General features: G+C 39.7%; 1 protein-coding gene across 4 annotated transcripts in view; it reads right to left on the bottom strand.

The window, feature by feature from the left end:
- Positions 1-20,826: 20,826 nt before the first annotated feature.
- LOC147465698 (Pseudouridine synthase family protein) overlaps positions 20,827-21,206 on the bottom strand; it is a 67,592-nt gene continuing 67,212 nt past the window's right edge. Inside the window, exon 8 of one of the 4 annotated variants that reach the window (XM_086521462.1) lies at positions 20,827-21,187. In XM_086521462.1, the coding sequence (XP_086377588.1) occupies positions 21,070-21,187 (118 nt within the window). In that variant the 3' untranslated portion in view covers positions 20,827-21,069. The remainder of the gene's footprint in view (positions 21,188-21,206) is intronic. The other 3 variants (XM_086521460.1, XM_086521448.1, XM_086521454.1) reach the window with 3 other exon arrangements.

Raw genomic sequence — 21,206 nt, 5'->3', positions numbered from 1 at the left:
CCATACCGTGAAAACCCAACCACACATAGGGAAATACAAAATCAAATCATAGACTGACTTGATCAAGGCGTTATTAGACCTAGTAGTTCACCATGCGAAGCTCCAGTACTTCTGGTTAAGAAGAAAAATGAAACTTTTCGTATGTGTATTGACTACAGGGCTCTAAACAAGACCACCATTCAGAATTTATTTCCTATTCCTAGAGTGGATGATCTTCTAGACAAATGATCTTTTGGACAAACTCAAAGGGGCAAGCATTTTCAACAAAATAGACCTTAAATTAGGGTATCGGCAATTTAAAATGTTTGAAGAAGATGTCTACAAAACTGCATTCAGAACACAAACAGGGCACTATGAATTTCTTGTCATGCCATTTGATCTAACAAATGCACCAAGAACCTTCACTCGCATGATGAATCAAATTTCCATTGACCATCAAGGCTTTTTCATTGTATTTTTTAATGATATTTTGGTGTTTAGTAAATTTGTGCAAGAACATAAGGAGCATTTAACACGTGTCTTTGACCTTCTCTCACAAAACCATCTATACTTGAATCCTAAAAAGAGTTCATTTTCCCAATTTGAAATAGAATATTTGGGACACGTTGTATTGGGTAAGGGAATACATGTAGACCCCAAGAAAATTGAAGCTATATAATTATGGTCTAGACCCAAAAACCTACATGAGCTACGTTCTTTTATTTGTCTATGCACTTATTACAGGAAGTTTGTTCGTAATTTTGCCTACAAATGACACTACTTGACTCTCCTGTTAAAGAAAAACACCCCATATGTATGGACTCATCTATAAGAAAGCTCATTCACTACACTCAACAATGCTTTGACTAATGCACCCATGTTACAATTGCCTGATTTTGATCGACCATTCTTTGTGGTAGTCACTGATGCTAGTGGGAAATGTATCAGTGCAGTTCTTATGCAAGATAACCAGTCGCTTCAATTTGAAAGTCATGAATTTAAACCATCTGAATCTAAATTTAGTACATATGATAAAGAGTTAACCGATGTAGTGCATGCTTTGAAAATTTGAAACACTATCTAATGGGTATCGACTTAATCATCAAAATTGATCAGCAAAGTATCAAGTACTTGTTATCTCAACCACTAATAGACGATAAACATATTAAGTGGGTTGCCTTTAGTCAAAGTTTTCAGCCCAACATTCAATATCAACTTGGTAAAGAAAACATTGTAACCGATGCTTCGAGTCAAAGACCCTCTCTTAATAATCAATCTATTATTACGGGCACTTCGTCTCATACTATGCCTGCTGCTAAAATTAGCTTGGACAGGTTCATCACAGTTCCACACAGCCCCCCAGATTCCTAAAATCGATTTCTCCTTTTTTTAAAAAAACTTTTAATGATTAACTTTGGAAATATCTACAGTTTCTAGAACTTTAGGATAAAAAGTCTTTAGCAGTAATAATTACTGAATCCTTTCAATTTTACTTAGCTAATTAAATTCACAGTGTAACCTTTCAGAGCCCGTAACTTTTTCAATTTTTATCGGAATTCTATTCTGAAAAGTTCTAACCATGGTAAAGCCATGGTTACGGTTCCAAAAATACCAATATTTGCCATTGTTGGATCATTCTACAGTGTTTTCTTAACAACCAAGTTAATTTGATCATGCTTTGTACAATTTTAAAGGTTTCAAAAATTGGAAACCTTACATTCTTGTTCCTCACCTCATCCATCTACAATGGGATAGCAACATATTGGTTGATGCACAAGCAAGTCGTGTTCCATGCCCTGATGTGGTGTGCCCAAGTGGACCTAGCCACTCCACTCTCACTAAGGTTTACACCTCCTCTTGTTCTCTAGTTGAGCTCCTTTCTCAATCCAAGATGTCCAATCCTAAAGTTGAGTCCATATTTGTATGAAAATTCCCCCTAGATGAGGCATTGGAAGAGTCCCAAATTGAGTCCATACTCAATTGAAAACAAGAAAAAGATATCTATCTTTTTCCTCCCTAAGGGGGAAGGTGTGGTGTGTTTGGTGTTTGACTAGACAAGGTATAATAAGAACCTTCCATGTTACTACCTGGTATGGAATATAAGGAGGTGCTTGCATGAGGCAAGACACACTCTATTCTTGGATCTAACCTGGGCACACTACATATTTTTTGGCAGAATTTAGGTCAAAAACTACTTTTCAAGCATAGCATTAAAGGTGGAATCTATAGCCAAAAAAAATGCCAAGCTTTTTTAAGCTCATATGCCAACTTTGTGGATATAAAGCACTTCAAACCTCAATTCGAATCTCTTTGAATAGTTCTAGAAAGTTTCTTGGTTAAGAGAACATAAAAGTGTCTCATTACCAATCTAGTGCTAAACAAGTCCCAACGGAGGAAATCAAAGAAGGAGATGCAAGACGAGGAGGGAATCGGTGAAATCAAGAGATTTTGGAGTAAGTTGTTTGCAGATGCAAGTAGGCCTAATAGGTGAAGCTATTAGCCTACAAATTAATCCTACTGTTGCTTGAAGCTTGTTTTCAACATGGTGGTCATGATATAGAAGTTTACCTTGCAAAATTGGCCAAAAAGTTTTCGTGAATTTTTCTCCCTATCATAGCATCCCTAATTTTGTGATCTTGTAGTTATCCCAATTGTTGGAAATCAGAAGGCATTCTTGCCTCTCTATTCTCAAGTATGGCTTCTTTCTCTTGTTGTTTTGATGGTAAAGCATGGAGTGTGCTTAGGTCTTCTTATCGGCAAGGTTATTTCTATCTTCATTCAACAAAGAGAAAAAGGTGAGTTGAGAAAAAGTTGATCCTAAGATGGTCTATGGAGCCTTTGGATGCACATAGTTGAATTTTATTCCATTGTTGCCATAACTAAATTTGCATATTCGTATTGTGTTTTTTAACCATTTAAACAATGGAGAACTGATCATCAAGTTTTGTTGGCATAATTGGAAACCAGTTTTAGAATTGGGAGAGAAGGGGCTATGCATAGACATTGGACCCTAATGTAATTATTCTTAGTGCAAATTTTGCTTTGTCTACTTGTCCTTGAGGTGCTATAGAAAGTATTAGAGAACAATTATTGATATTGTGGGACATCATCATGTGTGTGTAGTTACATGGAGAGAAAAGGGGTTCTAAGCTAACAGAGAGAGAGAGAGAGAGAGAGAGAGAGAGAGAGAGAGAGAGAGAGAGAGAGAGAGAGAGAGAGAGAGAGCATTGAACAAAGATTTGGGTAAAAAGAAAGGAGAAAGAGGAGAGGAAAAGTCTATGCATGTACATGTGCTCTTGTGTTTGTACGTGTAGTAGCACTATTGGTGAGGTCATGGAGATGGAAGTGTAGGAAGCATACATTGTACTACAAGAAAGGAGCACTTAGAAGTAGCGCAATGCTAAAAAGAGAACCTAGGTTTAGTGCATTCCCACCTTCAACATTTGAAGGTTACCTTCAAAAATAAGAATTGAAGGTAAAAATACCTAGAAATATTAGAAAATTTTAGTGTGTTTTTGTGATAAAACCTTTAGATTTAGACAAAATACCTCTAAAATTTTCAATCTAAAGGTTGTTTAAGTTTTGGAAAAAATATTTAGCTCGAGCCTTGAAGTAGGTCCCTTTGAGGCTATTTATCTCTTACTAAAGGAGCACTTGGAAGTAATGCTCTTTGAAGCTGTTTATCTCCTGATGTACTTTGTGTTTATCGTAAAGAAAATGGACTCACCAAGGTGAAGGTGAATGGTCACCATAGCTTGAGCATCAAGACCCTCCCTCTCATCATTAATGTAAACACCCTCTTTACGATATTTCAATGGCATTGCAAAGTCCTTATTACAAGACATCAAGCATCCACTACTTCCATATCGTGAAGTTTGTGACATCAATCTTTTTTATATAATACTCTTCTTTCTCATAAGTTCTAGCCATGACTGACCAGAGAAAATGCACGAGAGTGAGACTAGGAATTTATGGCAAAAGTTTTGGGGAATCTTTTGTAGAGTTAACTCTATTTAGAGATCAAAATCTCAACCACAAACTCAATAAAATAATTTCAATGTCAATGCAAAAGAGTGCGGTAAGCAACCTGCGGGAAAAATTCGACAGAGTCTCCTCTATACAGAGATCAAAATCTTTAGCAAAAGTGAGCTAAAAACAATGCATAAACCAACAAGGAGTGCTGACTTAGCTTAAATTGGCATGCATTGCTCAAAGAAATCGTCAAAGTACCTACTTGGCGTCAAAGTACCTACACTTGTCTATACATGTCCTATGGTGAGGCCACAAACGGAGATCTCTAGCAACCTAATCCACCTCAATTGGGTAACTCAGTCCCAGTGCTCAGCTTTAAAAACCCTCTCACAATGACCCTTACAAAAGGTTATGCAGACATGACTAGCCACAATCTCAAAAAGGGCTCTTTCAAACTGAGTCTCAAGAACGGTCGAGATTGCCAAAACAAGCTAATATCGGCTCAACAACAATGTACATCCAAAATGTAGAACTGTCACTGCAAAACCATAGGACACATTCTCAAACATGCGTCAATGAGTATGCAAGCAAAAGAACAGAACCAACTCCCTGTGAGGAGTAAAACGCTCTCAACAGAGCACAAGCACTCTCATGTGCTAGTCATGCATAAACCGTATGCATCCAAACTCCCACTGAAACTGTAATGGCTGTCACTACCACAGATGCTCGCAAATTTTTTGTGTCAAGAGAACCCGTGCTTGCCTCTATGTGTATAAAAATATATCTAAGAGCTGTCTTTGAGAAGCTGTCAATGGCTATACATAAGCAATACCACAGAGAACATACCTCATGGCCAAACACGTATATGGAAATCTAAATCCACTCTCAAAAAATGCATAGAAATGTTGTTAATAGAAATCTATAACTTGCCTCTCACCACAAACAAATTGTCTCTCTGTCTTGCTCTCTAATATGCCAAAGAGCATGTGAAAACCTATAGTCAATGTTGCCAGAGTCGATGTGAATGCCGGGTGTCACTCCTTTATGAAAAGAGACACTTCACCCGTGCATGTCGATGTTGGAGGAGAAGTCATCACAAGCCGGGAAAACGGCTTGTTGATGTCCAGAATCGGTGTGTGTGTGTGTGTGTGTGTGTGTGTGTGAGAGAGAGAGAGAGAGAGAGAGAGAGAGAGAGAGAGAGAGAGAGAGAGAGAGAGATACTATGCACACAATCCCTCTTTCTTTTTGGCAAATCCCCTTTCTCTTGTTTGTTGAGAGTGTGTGTATTCGAGGTTATCAATGCTGAAGTTGAGATGAAGCTATCTTTTTCTCTCTCTCTACACTCTCTCCTCTCAACTCAAATGCAGAAACTGTCCTAAAAAAATGGCTTCTTTGTTTTCAATTTTTGGCATACCTACACTCCAAACCAACTGATGAGTTCTTCTGCAAAGTCGTAGAGCTCAAAGCGATCTCCGTTTTAATTTTATTTTTTTGAATCAAAGTTTTAGCTCAAGTTATGAGCAAAAAATTGACTTGCTATCAATATGCCCTAAACTGAGCAACCCTCTCTCTCTCTCTCTCTCTCTCTCTCTCTCTCTCTCTCTCTCTCTCTCTCTCTCTCTCTCTTTGAGCTCACAGAAAGCTCATTAGCTCGCCCCTTGTGGCTTGTGGAGTTCAATTCCTTGCCACCTCGATGTGTGAGCTCTATGTGCCAAGCTCATAATGCCTCCATAGACATGGAAGCTCCGAGCTTTGATCCGTTTGCCGATGTGAAGCTCGTCGGAAAGAGGGAAATGCCAGGAGAGAAGCAGCACCACAATGTTCGGTTCCGATACCACGTCAAGTGTGCATGGTGCGTACATAGTGCGAATTTAATTTTCAATAAAGTATGTTTTAAAAATATTTTACTTCATTTTTTAGTGAAATATAAACTAATAATAGAAAATTATAACTTTTGATCGCACTTTTATATTTTGTGAATGCAATTTCTTCTAACACGTAACGAAAGAAACATGGACGCGACCTAAAATCTTGCAAGGTCTTTTGTGTCAAATCATAGAGTTTTTATTATTACAATATTATATGAGAGATGTAAAAATTGATATTTTTGATTTGTCATTGTGTTTGAAATGTGCAATAGATCCAAGAAAAGACTATGGCATTGAGATGTTCCAAAAACCTTGAAAATAAATATCCATATGTTTTATTATGAAGAAAAAAGCTTCAAAAAAGATTTGGGTTAATCTAAATTTTTATAGTTGTTAGAATTTGACAAATTTGACCATACCATTGCATCCAAAATTCCCCAAAACCCTAGAAAAAACTGCTCGTTCTAACACTCAAAGACAGGATTTTGGGCCAAAAAAGGTCTCAAAACTATTGCAAAGGGTCTGTGCTCATGTGGACCCTTTTGGGCAGTTTTCAAATGGATTTTCACAATTTTGGCCACACGGTTGCGTCCGAAATGGTGGAATACCCTAGAAACGATGGATGGACCACATGGTTGCGTCCAGAATGGTTGAAAATCCTAGAAATGACTATCCATACGCGATGCATCCATTGTGTATGGATAGTCATTTCAAGGGTTTTTGGCCATTCCATACGCAACCATGTGGCCAAAATTGTGAAAATCCATTCGAAAACTGTCCAAAAAAATGATTGAATTTTAGTTCTCTCATTCTCATGTATAGAAAAATTCAATAAATTATTTTGTGTGGATATTAATATTTTAAGAGGGGATTCGATCATTTTTAAGTCGAACATCTCTTACTTGGGTGATATATGAAGCACATTGATGTTTCATTTTAAGTAAAGATTCTTTGGGTTTTTACTCAAGACTTATATTTTCTATACGTTTTCTTTTAATAATTTCATGTAACACTATCAAAACATTTGATGCCTCTAATATCCTATCGTTTGTAGAAATCAAGAATATATAGCTTCTAAAAGTAATTCATCTTTTGTGTGAGCACATTGTAGGAATCTTGTGGTTTAGCAATTTTGTGATGGAACTACTTGTTAACATTTTTGTATAATAATAGAGTCTCATCTCTCTGGATGGTTTAACCATACTTTGTGTGATTGTTTTTATTTCTTTTATGATGGTACCAGAGTTTTTATACCAGAGTTTTGGTCATCTTTGCTCGAAATTCTACCTTGCTTGCCTTTTATTGCTCGGGCTATATATATATATATATATATATATATATATATATATATATGTATATATGTATATGTATATGTATATGTGTATGTGTGTGTGTGTGTGTGTGTGTGTGTGTGTGTGTGTGTGTGTGTATGTATGTACACACACACACACACACACGCGTGCGCGCGCACACACACATATATATGGAGGATTAAAAAAATTCTAGCACGTACAAGGATTACTTTGTGGGTTAACTCCTGAGCTGAAGAAGCATGCTAAAATCCAGGATGTCTTGAGAACACTTAGGAAGGCATAGTGCAAGCCATAATCATGATGAACCCAATGGTAAATTGCATGATAGTTCACATGCATGTGCATCTCATGGTAAAAATCAAGCACATAATAAAAGAAAATTTGATGTTGTTTTAGAGCACAATTGAGAGATGGCCTATAGGCCCCTTATGCTAAGTAATAATTGTTTTAGAGCACAGTTGAGAGATGGCCTATAGGCCCCTTATGCTAAGTAATAATTGTTTTAGAGCACAGTTGAGAGATGGCCTATAGGCCCCTTATGCTTTGTCTGATGCATCCAAGAAGCATAAGGGGCCTATAGGCCATCTCTCAACTGTGCTCTAAAACAATTATTACTTAGCTACGACAGTGAGAGTTACTTAAATGACCAAATTATGTAAAACTAACACATGAGATGCACAATTTGACACTTCACTTTAACATCACCCCCTCCAAAGGAAATCTTCACCAAATTTTTGAACATAATTACGTGCATCATAAACTTGATTGTAGAGCTGATGGAAAATCATTTACAGATGGTGAAGGCTTATAGCTTGTTATCCTCATAGGAAGATTAGCACACCAAAGCAAACTTAACTACTCTAGGTTAGCCAACTCTTGCTATAGCACCGGGGCTATGCCAATACCTAACACACACATAAAGACAAGACACTAGTACTCAGATACAACAGAGAATGACATTGATGTATTCCTCATTAATGTAGCATACATGGGAAAATGGCCATAGCCCAAATACAAATTACAAATGCAACTAGTTGCTACTACGCAGTCTCTAGACACCCCCCCCCCCCCCTAGATTTTTCCCCCCACCCTTCTCCCCCTCCGGTTCACCCACTTTTGTCCCTTTATCCTCTGTCTTGGTAACCGCTTCCTTCTTGATTCTTGGTTCCAAATGACCGTGGCTGTTGGTTAGCTCTTTTGGGTTCCCATATCTATCATTCTTCCCCCCTTTTTTGAATTGGCTACTCAACTTTAGTCTGCTTCAGAATCTGGGTTGTGCCCCTCAGATCCAGAATCAGATTGAATCTGAGGTTGGGTGCCCACTGACTTGCCCTCCCCATTTGGCCATGGATTTTTCCTTCCTTTTTGTGTCCTCCATCTCCTCATTATCTCAATACTTGGATATCGGTTGCATTAAATCTTGTTCGTGTTCAGGATGAAGCACATATGCCACCTCTTGGTCGTAAGGATCCCCCTTTTCAATCTCCACCCTTTCCTTGAATTTGATGGTTGATTTGCTAGGCCGCATGGATACACACTTCGGGGCCTGTAACTTTTCAAATAGGTGGAGCCTTTGGTGTTTGCGTCTACCTCTTGCCATGTATTCCACTACGATTGGATCCGTTCGTAACTTGGCTCTAGTGAGTTGGGTGCACCAGTAGCCTGTTGCGAGCCATGTACCGTGGGCTTGCCTGTTGCTTTCCACCCTTGCTTTCAGTAGCCTTTCAGTCAACCACTGCACATCCACCTCCATCCGAGCTGTTTCTTGCTTTTCGAGCGGTAGCCTATGGGCTATGATGTTGAATTGGAGCAGGTTGTTGCAAAGTCTTACCACTTTGTTTTGATGTTGAGCCCATGCAACAAACATGGCTTTAAGTTATGTCCCCTCTTGGACTAGTCTGCAACATTTGATCCATGGCTTTGTAGTTTTCCTCCATCCAATACCTCCACTTGTACCAGTGCTACATATTCCTCAACATTTGCTGGATCTTTAATTCCTAGATAAAAGCATTGGGGAGAGCCTCATGAGGTGGTGCTATGACATATAGTAGTGTTGGGTTGTCTGGGAGCTTTTCTATGTAGATGTTCGAGAAATGCACCTATACTTTAATCATTTGATGCCAATCTCTCAAATTGGTTATGATTTTGATCAGACATGAGTCAGTTTTTTGATCAGCTTGACTACTAGAGGATTTTTCTCAAACCAGGCATCTACCTGAGATCTTCTTAGTAGTTGTTTTCTTTGATCGTTTGGAACCTTTTGGGTCCCCTCTTGATGTGCTCTTTCCTCCCTCTTCCTGTTCTTCTGGTTCCTCATCCGACTCTACTCCTTCAGTTGTTGATTCTTGGCTCCTTCCTGACCGTCTTCATCATCCTTGTCAAAGTCTGTCTGGCTTTGGTCGTCATCTTCATCTTCATTCTCGTCCTCACCTTGATCCGCTTCCTCCTCATGCTGCTGGGTGGTGACGTAGTTGACTTTCTATTCAATTGTTGTAGGAGCTCTTGGCTATGTTGGTTTATTAGCTCCAAGGAATTTTCCATGAGACCCTGCAACTGGTCACCATTCACCCAGTGCCTTCATGCTTTCCATCACTTGAAGTAGTACTCCCAGATTGAAATGTTTTATCGAGCCTTGGAGGTATCCTTGTGTGCTACCCTTTCTGCTTCTTTGCCTTCTTTTGAGCCCGAGCCACCTACTTCTTCAACTTCTTCTTGGTCTTGGCCCACTTCTTCCTCTTGACCTCCCAACTCTCCTTCTCTTGTTGACAGACTTTATGTTGCTCCTCCAATCTTGCCTTTTGTTCATCCGCTATGTCCTCCATATCCTCCTTGATCTTAGCACCCGAAGACCCTTCAATGGCTGCTTTGAATAGGTGTTCCAGTTGGAGGGTTAACATATTTATAGCCACCATGCTTGCTCTTAGCCTTGCATCCATTTCTCTGACTGGATCCGTTTCTTCCTCCTTGAGGGTTATTACTGGAATCTTATCAAAAGGTAATCCATAAGGCTCTTCCAGGGCTTTGATCTTTAGAACTACATCTGGGTGCGAGACTTAATCTTCATGTTCTTCCCACGTTTGCATTAGCCTCAATTCATTTTGTTCCAGCTGATGCACAAGAAGTTTTGGACAAATTCTCACAATAATTCCCACATTGTGACTTACCTCAACATCATGAACTTCTGTGAGGGAGGCACCGCAACCTAGCTAGGTACGATTGGGGGCAGGGGACCGCCGGCCCAGTGGGGGGGGCCAGTGGCCCCCTGCCCCCAATCATACCTAGCTAGGTATGTGGTGCCTCGAGCAGAAGCTCATGATGTTATTCATTGTATGAAAAACGCTGGAAAAGACTCCGTTTTCTTACATGAGAAAATTTCTAAATCTTCTTGTGATGCTCTTGCTTCATTTCCTCTAATAATTGCTGCATACCAAACCCCTTCTACTTGCCACCTTGAGTGCTCAATGGAAAGGGCAAGCAATGTATCACTTTCTAAAACTCACAAACACATCAGAAACATATTTTTCTTTGTATACAACGATATGCTTGAAATGACCATATCAAACACATGGAACTTTCCATTATTTTATATACTCCAAAGTCAATTTTTTTGCACATGAAGCTTTCAATTATCTATAGCAAAATTGTGGAAGAGTCACCTAGAATTTTCTACAAGGTCGCTTCATTTTGTCTTGAGCTTATAAAGGCTATTTCTTCAAAGCGTCAATCGCTGTCTTACGAGGGTCAACTTGATGAGTATAGTTCTTGATCATAATAGATTCTAAAATGCAAGGTTATATTTTTTAAAGACCCTCTAGCTTACATATTTAAGCATATCAAGAGGGTTTTCTTAAATAAACCATCTAATGCAAGTAGCATTTAATTTAAATTTGTTAAAAAAGGACACTTAAAGTGTCCTGTTTTGGTACCAAACTAGTGTTAAGGATTTCTTATGTGCTTTCATAATGAGCCCTTTGATTGTCCACGTGTGGCCTTTGTTGTAGTTTTGCATTGCTTGTTCCGCTATGGCATCATCCACTTGCAATTGCATGGTGTTACACAATTTCATTAGCCTTACTTCTTCAAACTCTGCTTGCTCTTCCGAAGCTCGGCTATCTTGATGCGTGTGTCTTTGGGGTTGCTTGATCAAGAGGCCATGGTGGAGTTTTGTGAAAGCAACCTTGTGGCAGACAAAGAGGAAGAGTAGTACTGTAGAGAAGACTATGCATGCGATGAGTGCAGAGGAGAGTGCTTAGAAATGTTGGCGTGGTTATGCTACCTTCGTTTTTGGTTACATTGGTTGGCATATTTTCCCTTCACCATCGATGCTCATGTCCAGAACCCTACTTCTATCAATATAATCATTAGTGTGATGATGCATGAGTAGTGGTTCTTAACTATTATCCTCCCTCTCCTCCCTTTTAAGTCTCCATTTATCATTGTTCTGATTGCTTGTAGGCTTGCCATGTCGGCGTCCCCATGCGAACCTTGTGTTTCCTGGTTGGTCTTTTTTTGCCAATGCTAGGCTTTGGTCAGTACACCCTCTCTTGGCATGTCTACGTGTGGCCTTTCTTGGTCTACTACTAGTGGGGTTTGCCTTAGCCCCTGATCTTCCTATAGGCACTGGTCTAGGCCCTTCTGGTCTGATGCTTCAGTCACTTCCTGATCGTGGGACCTGGTGTAATACTTTCTGAGTTTTGCCACATTTACTCGTTCAAGAAGTTATAATTCCCTAAAGATCCTTCAGCTTGCTTGAACCGTTCTCATACAGTTTGAACAACTCATAGGGCCTAACCCATTTCATGGTGAGATTTTTCTTCTTTCTATTCATTTTCCTAGGGAACCACATCACCTTCTTCAAACCTTTATAATCAAAGCACGTTTCTTTTTGATGGACCATCCAGTCGGTAATTATCCTATTTTTTAAAGAAATCTGACATTCTGAATCTTCTTCAGTCCCTTCAATCCTGAATAGAGTTGCATCAGGAAACTCATCCTTCAGCCTTTCACCTTTGTTAATTGGTGCAAATCTAGATAGAAAATTTTCCCCCAAAGTGTCGTTTCCTTGGCTTATGAATGAATTTGAATTCAAGTTTCTATAGCACTAGCATGTATTTGACTAGCGCCGTGAATGACCACCTTATTGATTGAGTGTAGAAGCGCCTCATGATCAACATAAAAAACAAAGAAATTTCCTAGTATATAGTGTCTAAAATTTTGGACAGCAAACACCATTTTGAGAGCCTCCCTCTCCGTGGTAGTGTAGGCTTGTTCTACCTAGGAAAATCTCTTGCTTGTGAGGTACATTGGAAAATCTTTTTCTCCTTCTGGTTGTGCCAATATAGCTCCCAGTGCTAGTCCCGATGCATCCACATGAATATGGAAGATTTGATCCCACTTTGGTTGCCACATGATTGGTTTTTGTGAGATGATATCCTTAATGGCATGAAACCCTTCATGACATTCTTGTCCCCAATAAAAAATGGCATCCTTCTCGGTCAAGGCATACTGGGTGCTGCCAATTTTGCCAACTTTTCCACGAATCTCCTGTAGAAGTTTACATATCCCAAGAAGCTTGCACATTCATTTGCACAGTCGGGTGGCATTGCTTCCTGGATTGTTTTGATCTTATCTTCTGCCATTTCAATCCCTCTCTTTGACACCAGATGTCTCAGTAGCATTCCCATGTATGATCCAAACACACACTTGTACGGATTCAGACAAACCCTCTTTTCTCAACATCATTCAAACATGAGTCACAAACATTCCAAATGTTGATTCATGCTTGAATACACTGTGAAGGCATCAACAAAAATGGCCATGAATTTCTATAGAGTCATCCTCGCTCTTTGGAATGTTGATGATGCATTGTATAATCCGAATGGCATCACCAGGAAAATGAATGCTCCCCACTTTGTTATAAATGCTATTTTTTCTCTATCTTCCTTGGCTAAGCTGATCTAACTGTATACGTTGTATCCATCAACGAAGATATACATTTCATATCCAACTACTTTATCTAGCATTGTATCTGTAAAGGGTATAGGAAATGGGTCTTTTATAGTTTGTTCATCTAGTTTCGTGAAATCTACACAGATTCTTAGCTTCCCATTCTTCTTTGGGACCACCACGATGGGAAATAGCTAGTCATTGCTTTCTACCTCGGTAATGAATCTAGCTCTCATCAACGCATCTCTCTCTTCCTTTACTTTTGCTGCATAATTGGAGTTCATCTTATACCTTTGCATCGTGACTAGCATGGCATCCATCTTTAGTGGGATACACACCCTGGGGTCAATGCCTTTCAGTTTAGAGTGGTCTTAGGCAAACACATCCTTGAACTCCACAAACGGTGCCATGTGTGATTATTTGAACCGATCTGGAAGTTGTTTATTGACTCTCACTGTTTTACTTTCTTCAGTCCCAATTTCCATTTCTTCCACCTCATCCCCAGCCACTTCCTTGCTGATTTCCTTTTGCACTATGATTTGCTTCACACTTAATGCCTTGCTAAATCTGCAAAGATATCTACTGATAATCTGAGTCTCTCAAGGATGCCTCCTTAATTTTCTCCCAAATAGGATTATCAGGTACAGAAACAACATTAAGGAAAGATTTGTGACTAAGCCCATCTGCAACCACGTTATCCTTCCCATGTTTATATTTTATGCTAAAGTCATATTCTTGAAGAAGTTCAATCCACCTCATATTGAGGTTAGACTGTGTAAAGATCCAATTCAAGCTTTTGTGATTAGTAATTAACTAAAATTTGCGAATGAGAAGATAATGCCTCCATAAATTTGATAAATGGATGATTGCTAATAGTTCCAAGTCATGGGTGGGGGATAGTTCTTCTGATGGATGCCTTCTTCCTCTTTCCTGAAGCTGGCAACCTTCCCTGCTGATATGTCACCTTCATATCAGCGGCTATCAATTTAAATCTAACGTGGCCACTAGGACAATACAACTGGCCTCCAACTTCCTCCATAGCTCTTCGAGCCTCTGTCAAGAAGATGTTTCTTGGCCTTTGGCTCCCTGGAACACTTGTAGATGACGTTGAAACAGTGATCTTTTTATTACCATTTGCATTGTCAGCTCATATGTGCTCCAATCGTGTATAGCTCATGCCACTCTTAGCCAGGACCTTCCCAGCAGGTATGAGTCCCCCTACCTCAAGTACCAGGAATGAAGCTTCAATCTTGACCCCTCCTACCCCGATCGATACATTTTCTACCATTCCCAAGAGGTATGAGATTGTTTGATCTGCCATCCTTAATTTAAATGGACCCGGTTTGACTTTCAGACCAACAAGCTTCCTAGCCCTTTCTGACATGATGTTTACCCCAGATCCTCCATCTAGAGTTGCTATGTCCACTGGTTACGAGTGTTTTCTAATATTGCATTCTATCTTCACCACTGGGGCTTGGTTGTCACGTATTCATGTCCTGTGAATTTATAGGATGACTTCAAGCCCTCCTTTTCCAATAATTCCTCAACCGTTGGCACTGTCTTAGTCATTTCCAGGGAAAGTTGTGTGATTATTTTAGTATATTTTTCCATAGGGAACCTTTTGATTCCTCCTCTCCATTGATGTTTCCTAGCATTCTGTTCTCATGACTGTACTCTTCAGAAACTTGCGTTGTGTTTTCAAGATTTTGCATGTCCTTCCTCGCCCAAACCATTGTTCTCTTAACTTTTGAAGGTCCAGTGGTACCTCTTATTTTTTGCATTTCTATAGTACTCTCTTCATGTTGGGATGGTCTCTTTTGAAGGTCTCTTGTTATTTGGGCTGCCTCTTTCTTCAATTTTGGCAGATTTTTACTAGTGGTTTCATTTTTTTCACTTTTTTGGCTGTTATTTGGTTTTTTATTGGGTCCCTACAGCCACCTCTTGTGCTAGTAAATTTATGCTAGGATGGTTAGGTTGATGAGGAGACAGTGGCTCCGTGCATTCTCTAGCAAAGTGACTCTCTTTCCCACACCTCAAGCAGTTGAATTTCCTAGGGGTGGTCTCGAATATGGTTTTGGCATTATTTCTTTCTATTGTCCTGGTGCTTGCTACCTCACTACCGGTGTTGCTAGCCTTAATACTGGGGCACTTTCCCATTTATGTAATCTGTGCTCACAATGGATGCACTTAATGTACTTGCTAGTTGTATGATTGCTATCCAAAAAATGAATATACCATGCTTCCCTATTCCTGGGCATCTTGCTTTGTACTCTTAACATCTCCTCTACCTTCTTTCTAAGTCTTTTGAGTTCCTTCTCCCAACCCCTTGTCTTGGAACATTTACTAGCCGGTTTGTCGTTCAAACTGCTAGTATCCTCCGAGCTGTTGGAATCACTTGAACATGTACCTTTTTTCTGCTTCTTTGTCCCTTTTTGCTCCATCTTTATAGATCTTTGGACTAATGCTTCAAAAATGCACTTAGGGTTGGACTTCGTCACCTCTTTCAATGATGTCCCATTGAGGAACCAAGCCCTGAGACTCTTGTGCCCTGGTGGTGAAGACGATTGTCTAGCTAAATATTTAATTTCCTCCACAAACTGTCTGACATGCTTATTCGTCTATTTGATTCTTCCTAAGTGACTGAGCAACTCCTCATCAGCGTCTCATCCTTGAAATGTTGAACAAATGCTTTGGACTGGCATTTTTAGCCGAAGATCCTTAATCACTTGCCTGGTTCGATTTGCGTATGGTGCTACTGGTTGTATGAGTGGTTGTATCCCCCTGTTTTTGTCAGTGGCATCAGGTTCAGAATGGTCGTCCTGATCCAAGGTGACCCTGTCCACTTCTCCTCTTTCCTCCATTGATTTTTTCTTGGGCATGCATAGCCTCTTTTTTGGGTTACTCGTTCCTGTCCTCTCTTCTATGTGATCTACCATAGTTGGTGCTCTTTTTCAGAGCTTCCTCAACAGGATCACCAATGTCATCCTCATAGGGAGGTTAGCACACCAAAGAAAACTTAATTTCTATGGGTTAGACAACTCTAGCTATAGCACCGGGACTATGCCAATACTAGACACACACATAAAGATAGGACACCAGTAAGACACAAGAGAGAGTAACACAGGTGTATTCCTCATTAATGTAGAGTACATGGGAAAATGGCCATAGCTCAAATCCTCTGTCGTGGTAACCGCTTCCTTCTTAATTCTTGGTTCCAACTGCCCGCGACGGCTGTTGGTTAGCTCTTTTGGGTTTCCACCTCTAACATAGCCCATATTTTACCAAAAGAACCCTCACTCTCAAAGGCATGTAGCACTTAAATTAGGTAGCCTTGCGGAGAGACCGAGGGGAGATACAAGCACACACACACACACATCACTGACATATGTGGCTTGATAATGCGTACCCTATACTTTGGAAACCCCAATACTGAGTATGACTTGACCTGATCCAAATAAAGGGCACTCCACTTGATTGTTTAATCTATAGCTTTCATTTTGGGCTATAACCCCTTCGTACACTATACCTGCTCAAATATTGCTCTTTGGTAAAATTCCCCCCTAGTTTCTCTGAGGACCCTATGGAGTTACCCCTCTCCTATCCCTTGAAAAAACCCCATATCACCTCTTTTGAGTGCCAATTACTTGATGCATAACCTCTTTTCGGTATTACCCTGGTGCTATAAGCTCTTTGGTTTTTATGCATCAGTGAACTCAACCAATTATCTGTATTGGTGACTATATCTACTCAAAATAATTACTTGAGCTTGATATTCCACAGCCACTTTTGTTGGCCTGGACTTACTAAGATGATGCAAACGGTTTTACTATCCTATTGAGTGTACACATGGCATATCTAACCTAGTTTCTTTGGGTATCCTGAAGAGCTACCCTTCTCCTATCCCTTTAAAAAAAACCCCTATCATCTTTTGAGTGCCACCTACTTCATGCATAACCTCTTTTTGGTATTACTTTGGTGCTATTACCCTAGTGCCTAAAGCAACCGATGATCTCGGTAGTACTTTCCTCTTTTAACAGGTGACCCTCCCCTTGACATACATATTTGTCATTGTAGGTGCTCCTCTCTATAATCTCTTGTTCCTTGTAAAAATAAACCATCCCCCTTGGGGCATGAACTAACCTAGGTGGGACCTCCCTCTTAAGTAGTCTTGGATAAAGGGCTAATTTACACCTCCACCCATTTTTTATGAGCCAATACTATGCCTTCATTTCCCTTCTTGAGTTTTACAACCTCCTCGCTCTCTGCTCACTATGCTTGACTCTTGGCTTTCTTCTCCCCCTTTGTACCATGGAATGGAACCTTGTGCATACCTTAATGCTCCCTCCTCCCGAGCCCTGATGCTTGCCTATCAAGGTGTACTCGCTTAAACATATAATACTACAGGTATTCTCTATGTCATCTTTGTTACATTCAATGGAGAGCCTGGCTATACTCCCATGTATTAAACTCGATGCTTTGCCGCCTGCTAGCTTGGATTGCAAGCCGATTTGGTATGATTGGAGGGTTGCACTCGATGCAATGTGAATGGACTGCCGCTTGCAACCTGTGTATATAAACAGGTGAGGACTCTATCTTTACTTAGGATCTTTTTGGCTTTGATGTTTTTCGTCACTGTTGAACTTGGTCTCTGTCACTTTAGAGTCAACTATTCTTGACTATCTTATGTACAAATAACTAGAAGGATACCTCGTTCTCACTATGATGTACAAAAATGAATGAAAGTCTGAGTCATTTTTGTGCTAATCCTTGTCCTTTGTCTAAATCTTTGAACTATTATGTTCGTTTGTGTATAAGTATAAGTTTAAAAACAGCAACACACGTCCTAAACACATGGTTTTTGGAGAATGCTAGGTAACCACGATGCTAGTCTTAAGGATTTGGTGGACCCACTATCTATAATTCCTTGCTAAGTTCATAGGTGTCAGGTGGTCTTTCATTGTCTATAGATCGGAACGTCTTTGACTACAAAAGTCTTTCCTTGTCTATAGATCGGATTCTTGCTGCCAGCTAATGTAGTCTTTGATTCTGCTAGTTTTAGGTTGCATGTTAATCCAGAATTACTTACCCTTATTTTCTTATTTCGATTCCTATGATTTCAAGAACATTTTATCTTTAAACAGACTACTCTTGGATGGACGGTTCGTTTGAAGATTATCCATAGAAACTGGTAAAAGCATGGAAAACTTCTACAACTGAACAACATCATTTTCTACTGGCTAACAAAGCCTTAAAACTTCTGACTGGAATATAATCCTCTATGCCGACATTGTCACTTATAGCTTCGATGAGACTCGTGGATTCTCTAATATGATGCAGCTCTTTGGCTTTAGACTTGACTATTATACACTCATCAACTTGATGAGGCAGTAGGCCCATACTCAATGGGCCTACTACCGACTCATTGAGTATGGTGCCTAGGTTAGCGCTCGCACACACACACACACACACATGTCACTGACATCTGTGGCTTAATAATAACATACCCTATATTTTGGAAACCCCAATACTGACTATGACTTGACTTGATCCAAGTAAAGGGCACTCCACTTGATATGTTTAATCTATATCTTTCATTTTGGGCTATAACCCTTTCGTACACTATATCTGCTTAAATATTGTTCTCTGCCAATTACTTGATGCATAACCTCTATTACCTTGGTGCTATAAGCTCTTTGGTTTGTATGCATCAGTAAACTCGGCCAATTGTCTGTATTGGTCACTATACTGACTCAAAATAATTACTTTAGGTTAATATTCCACAGCCACTTTTGTTGGCCTGGACTTACTAAGATGATGTAGATGGTTATACTATCCTATTGAGTGTACACCTGGCATATCTGACCTAGTTTCTCTAGGTATCCTGAGGAGTTACCCTTCTCCTATCCCTAAAAACCCCCTATAATCTTTTGAGTGCCATCTACTTCATGCATAACCTCTTTTAGGTATTACTATGGTGCTATTACCCTAATGCCTAAAACAACCAATGCTCTTGGTAGTACTTTCCTCTTTCAACAGGTGACCCTCCCCTTAACATACATATTTTTAATTGCAGGTGCTCCTCTCTATAATCTCTTGTGTCTTGTAAAAATAAACCATCCCCCTTGGGGCATGACCTAACCTAGGGGAACCTCCCTCTTTAAGTACTCTTGGGTAAAGGGGTAATTTACCCCTCCATAAGATTTTCAAAGCGCCTTCATTTCCCTTTTCGAGTTTTATGACCTCCACACCCTCTACTCACTATGCTCGACTCCTGGCTTTCTTCTCCCCCTTTGTACCATGGAATGGAACCTTGTGCATACCTTAATGCTCCCTCCTCCCGAGCCCGGATGCTCGCCTACCTATGGCGTACTCGCCTAAACATATAATACCGCAGGTATTCTCTACGTCATCTCTGTACATTCAATGGAGAGCCTGGCTATACTCTCATGTATTAACCTCGATGTTTTGCCGCTTGCTAGCTTGGACTACGAGCTGATTTAGTATGATTGGAGGGTCGCACTGATCGATGCAAGCTGAATGGATTGCCCCTTGCAACTTGTGTATATAAACAGGCGAGGACTCTATCTTTACTTAAGATCTTTTTGGCTTTGCTGCTGTCCGTCACTATCGAACTTGGCCTCTATCACTTTCGAATCAGTTGTTCTTAACTATCTTATTTACAAATAACTAGAATGATACCTCATTCTCGCTATGATGTACAGAAATGAATCAAAGACTAAGTCGTTTTGTGTTAATCCGTGTCCTTTGTCTAAAGCAAGCTGTCTTTTGAATGCGCTTGCACACATACACGCACACACACATACTTACAGCTCTTGTTTGCAAAAACCATGTCAAAAGAATATATATCACCACTACTACTTCCCAAGAAAGGGTTTGCGATTAAGTACCATAGAACACCTACCTTGTGCGAAGTACATATCACTTCTACAGAGTATCCACCGTTCTGACCTTCACTATGGCAAAGTACCTTGCATTCGTTTGGTGCATTTCAAACACTTTACAATCCAATGTTGAAACAAGGATTTCATACTAGCTACTTTGTTCCTTTGTAGTCCTCCATGCCACAATCTACCTTTTGTTATTCATGGAATCTATAATTTCCAGCTCATCATTTTGTGAGATCATACATGTAATTGTCCTCAGATTTCATTAAATAAGTAACAAATAACAATGAACTTCAGAATTTACATGTAAAGAAATTTGTATGTAGAAGAATATTGTGCTCATGCTTGTACTTATACTGAATTCGTTGGACCGACATATGTGAATGCCTTACACTTCAGTACTCGAAACAACTTCTCGTATGCACATTCAGTTTGTTCACTAAAGCTTAGCCAATCATGTGGGGTAACTAATACTCAATTGACATAACTTGAGTTGATACAAGTTGTTGGTACCCTAGCTTACCAGAAAAGCACTCCAAACCTTTTAGTGAATTTCATGGACCATAAGTCAATTTCTTCGATAAAAATAGGCCTAAATTGGTTGCATCTTGCTTGCATCCCTTAAAAGCTTAACTCGTTGAATAAATCTTGAATTACTGATGGAATGTTTCTCTTGAGAGTAGATTTAATGGATTTGTACCATCTCAAATCCATGCTTAAGTCGCATAACTCGTCACGTTTAGACATGGTCCCTTCATGGGAATCAAGAGGCTTCTCTGGAATAACAATGTTCATGGCAGTATTCTTGACATGCGTTTGTATGGTAATCAAAGGCCCTTTGGACATGCTTAGAATCGCTTAATTTGCTTTGATTATTCAAATCTAATGATAATCAGCACTAAATAGGGTAGTTATAAGGTCTACTAGAAAGAAAGAAAGAATGTTATATTAAAGTCCTTTCAAGGCCGAGGTTGACCTATAGGATGATCAAATACATTCATATTCCATTCCACTCCGGGTATCAATGCTATGTAGAGCTAATTATGGTAGGACAAGGTGAAGTTTCTCTTCATTCACATTTGTGATTTACTGATTTCCTACTGAAGACAAGAAAAGGCTGAAGCGGAAAGGAGAACTCTTGAACAGATCCGCAGGGAGGAACAGGACGTTCTGAAGAATATTGTAGAGCAAAGGAAAGCTGCAGCTGCAGAAAAGGCCATAAG

Source organism: Adiantum capillus-veneris, chromosome 1 (genome assembly GCF_014529385.1).
Source record: "Adiantum capillus-veneris isolate H3 chromosome 1, ASM1452938v2, whole genome shotgun sequence".
NCBI lineage: Eukaryota > Viridiplantae > Streptophyta > Polypodiopsida > Polypodiales > Pteridaceae > Adiantum > Adiantum capillus-veneris.
Note: the sequence above shows the minus strand (reverse complement) of the source record. Positions and strands in the feature narration are given on the sequence as shown.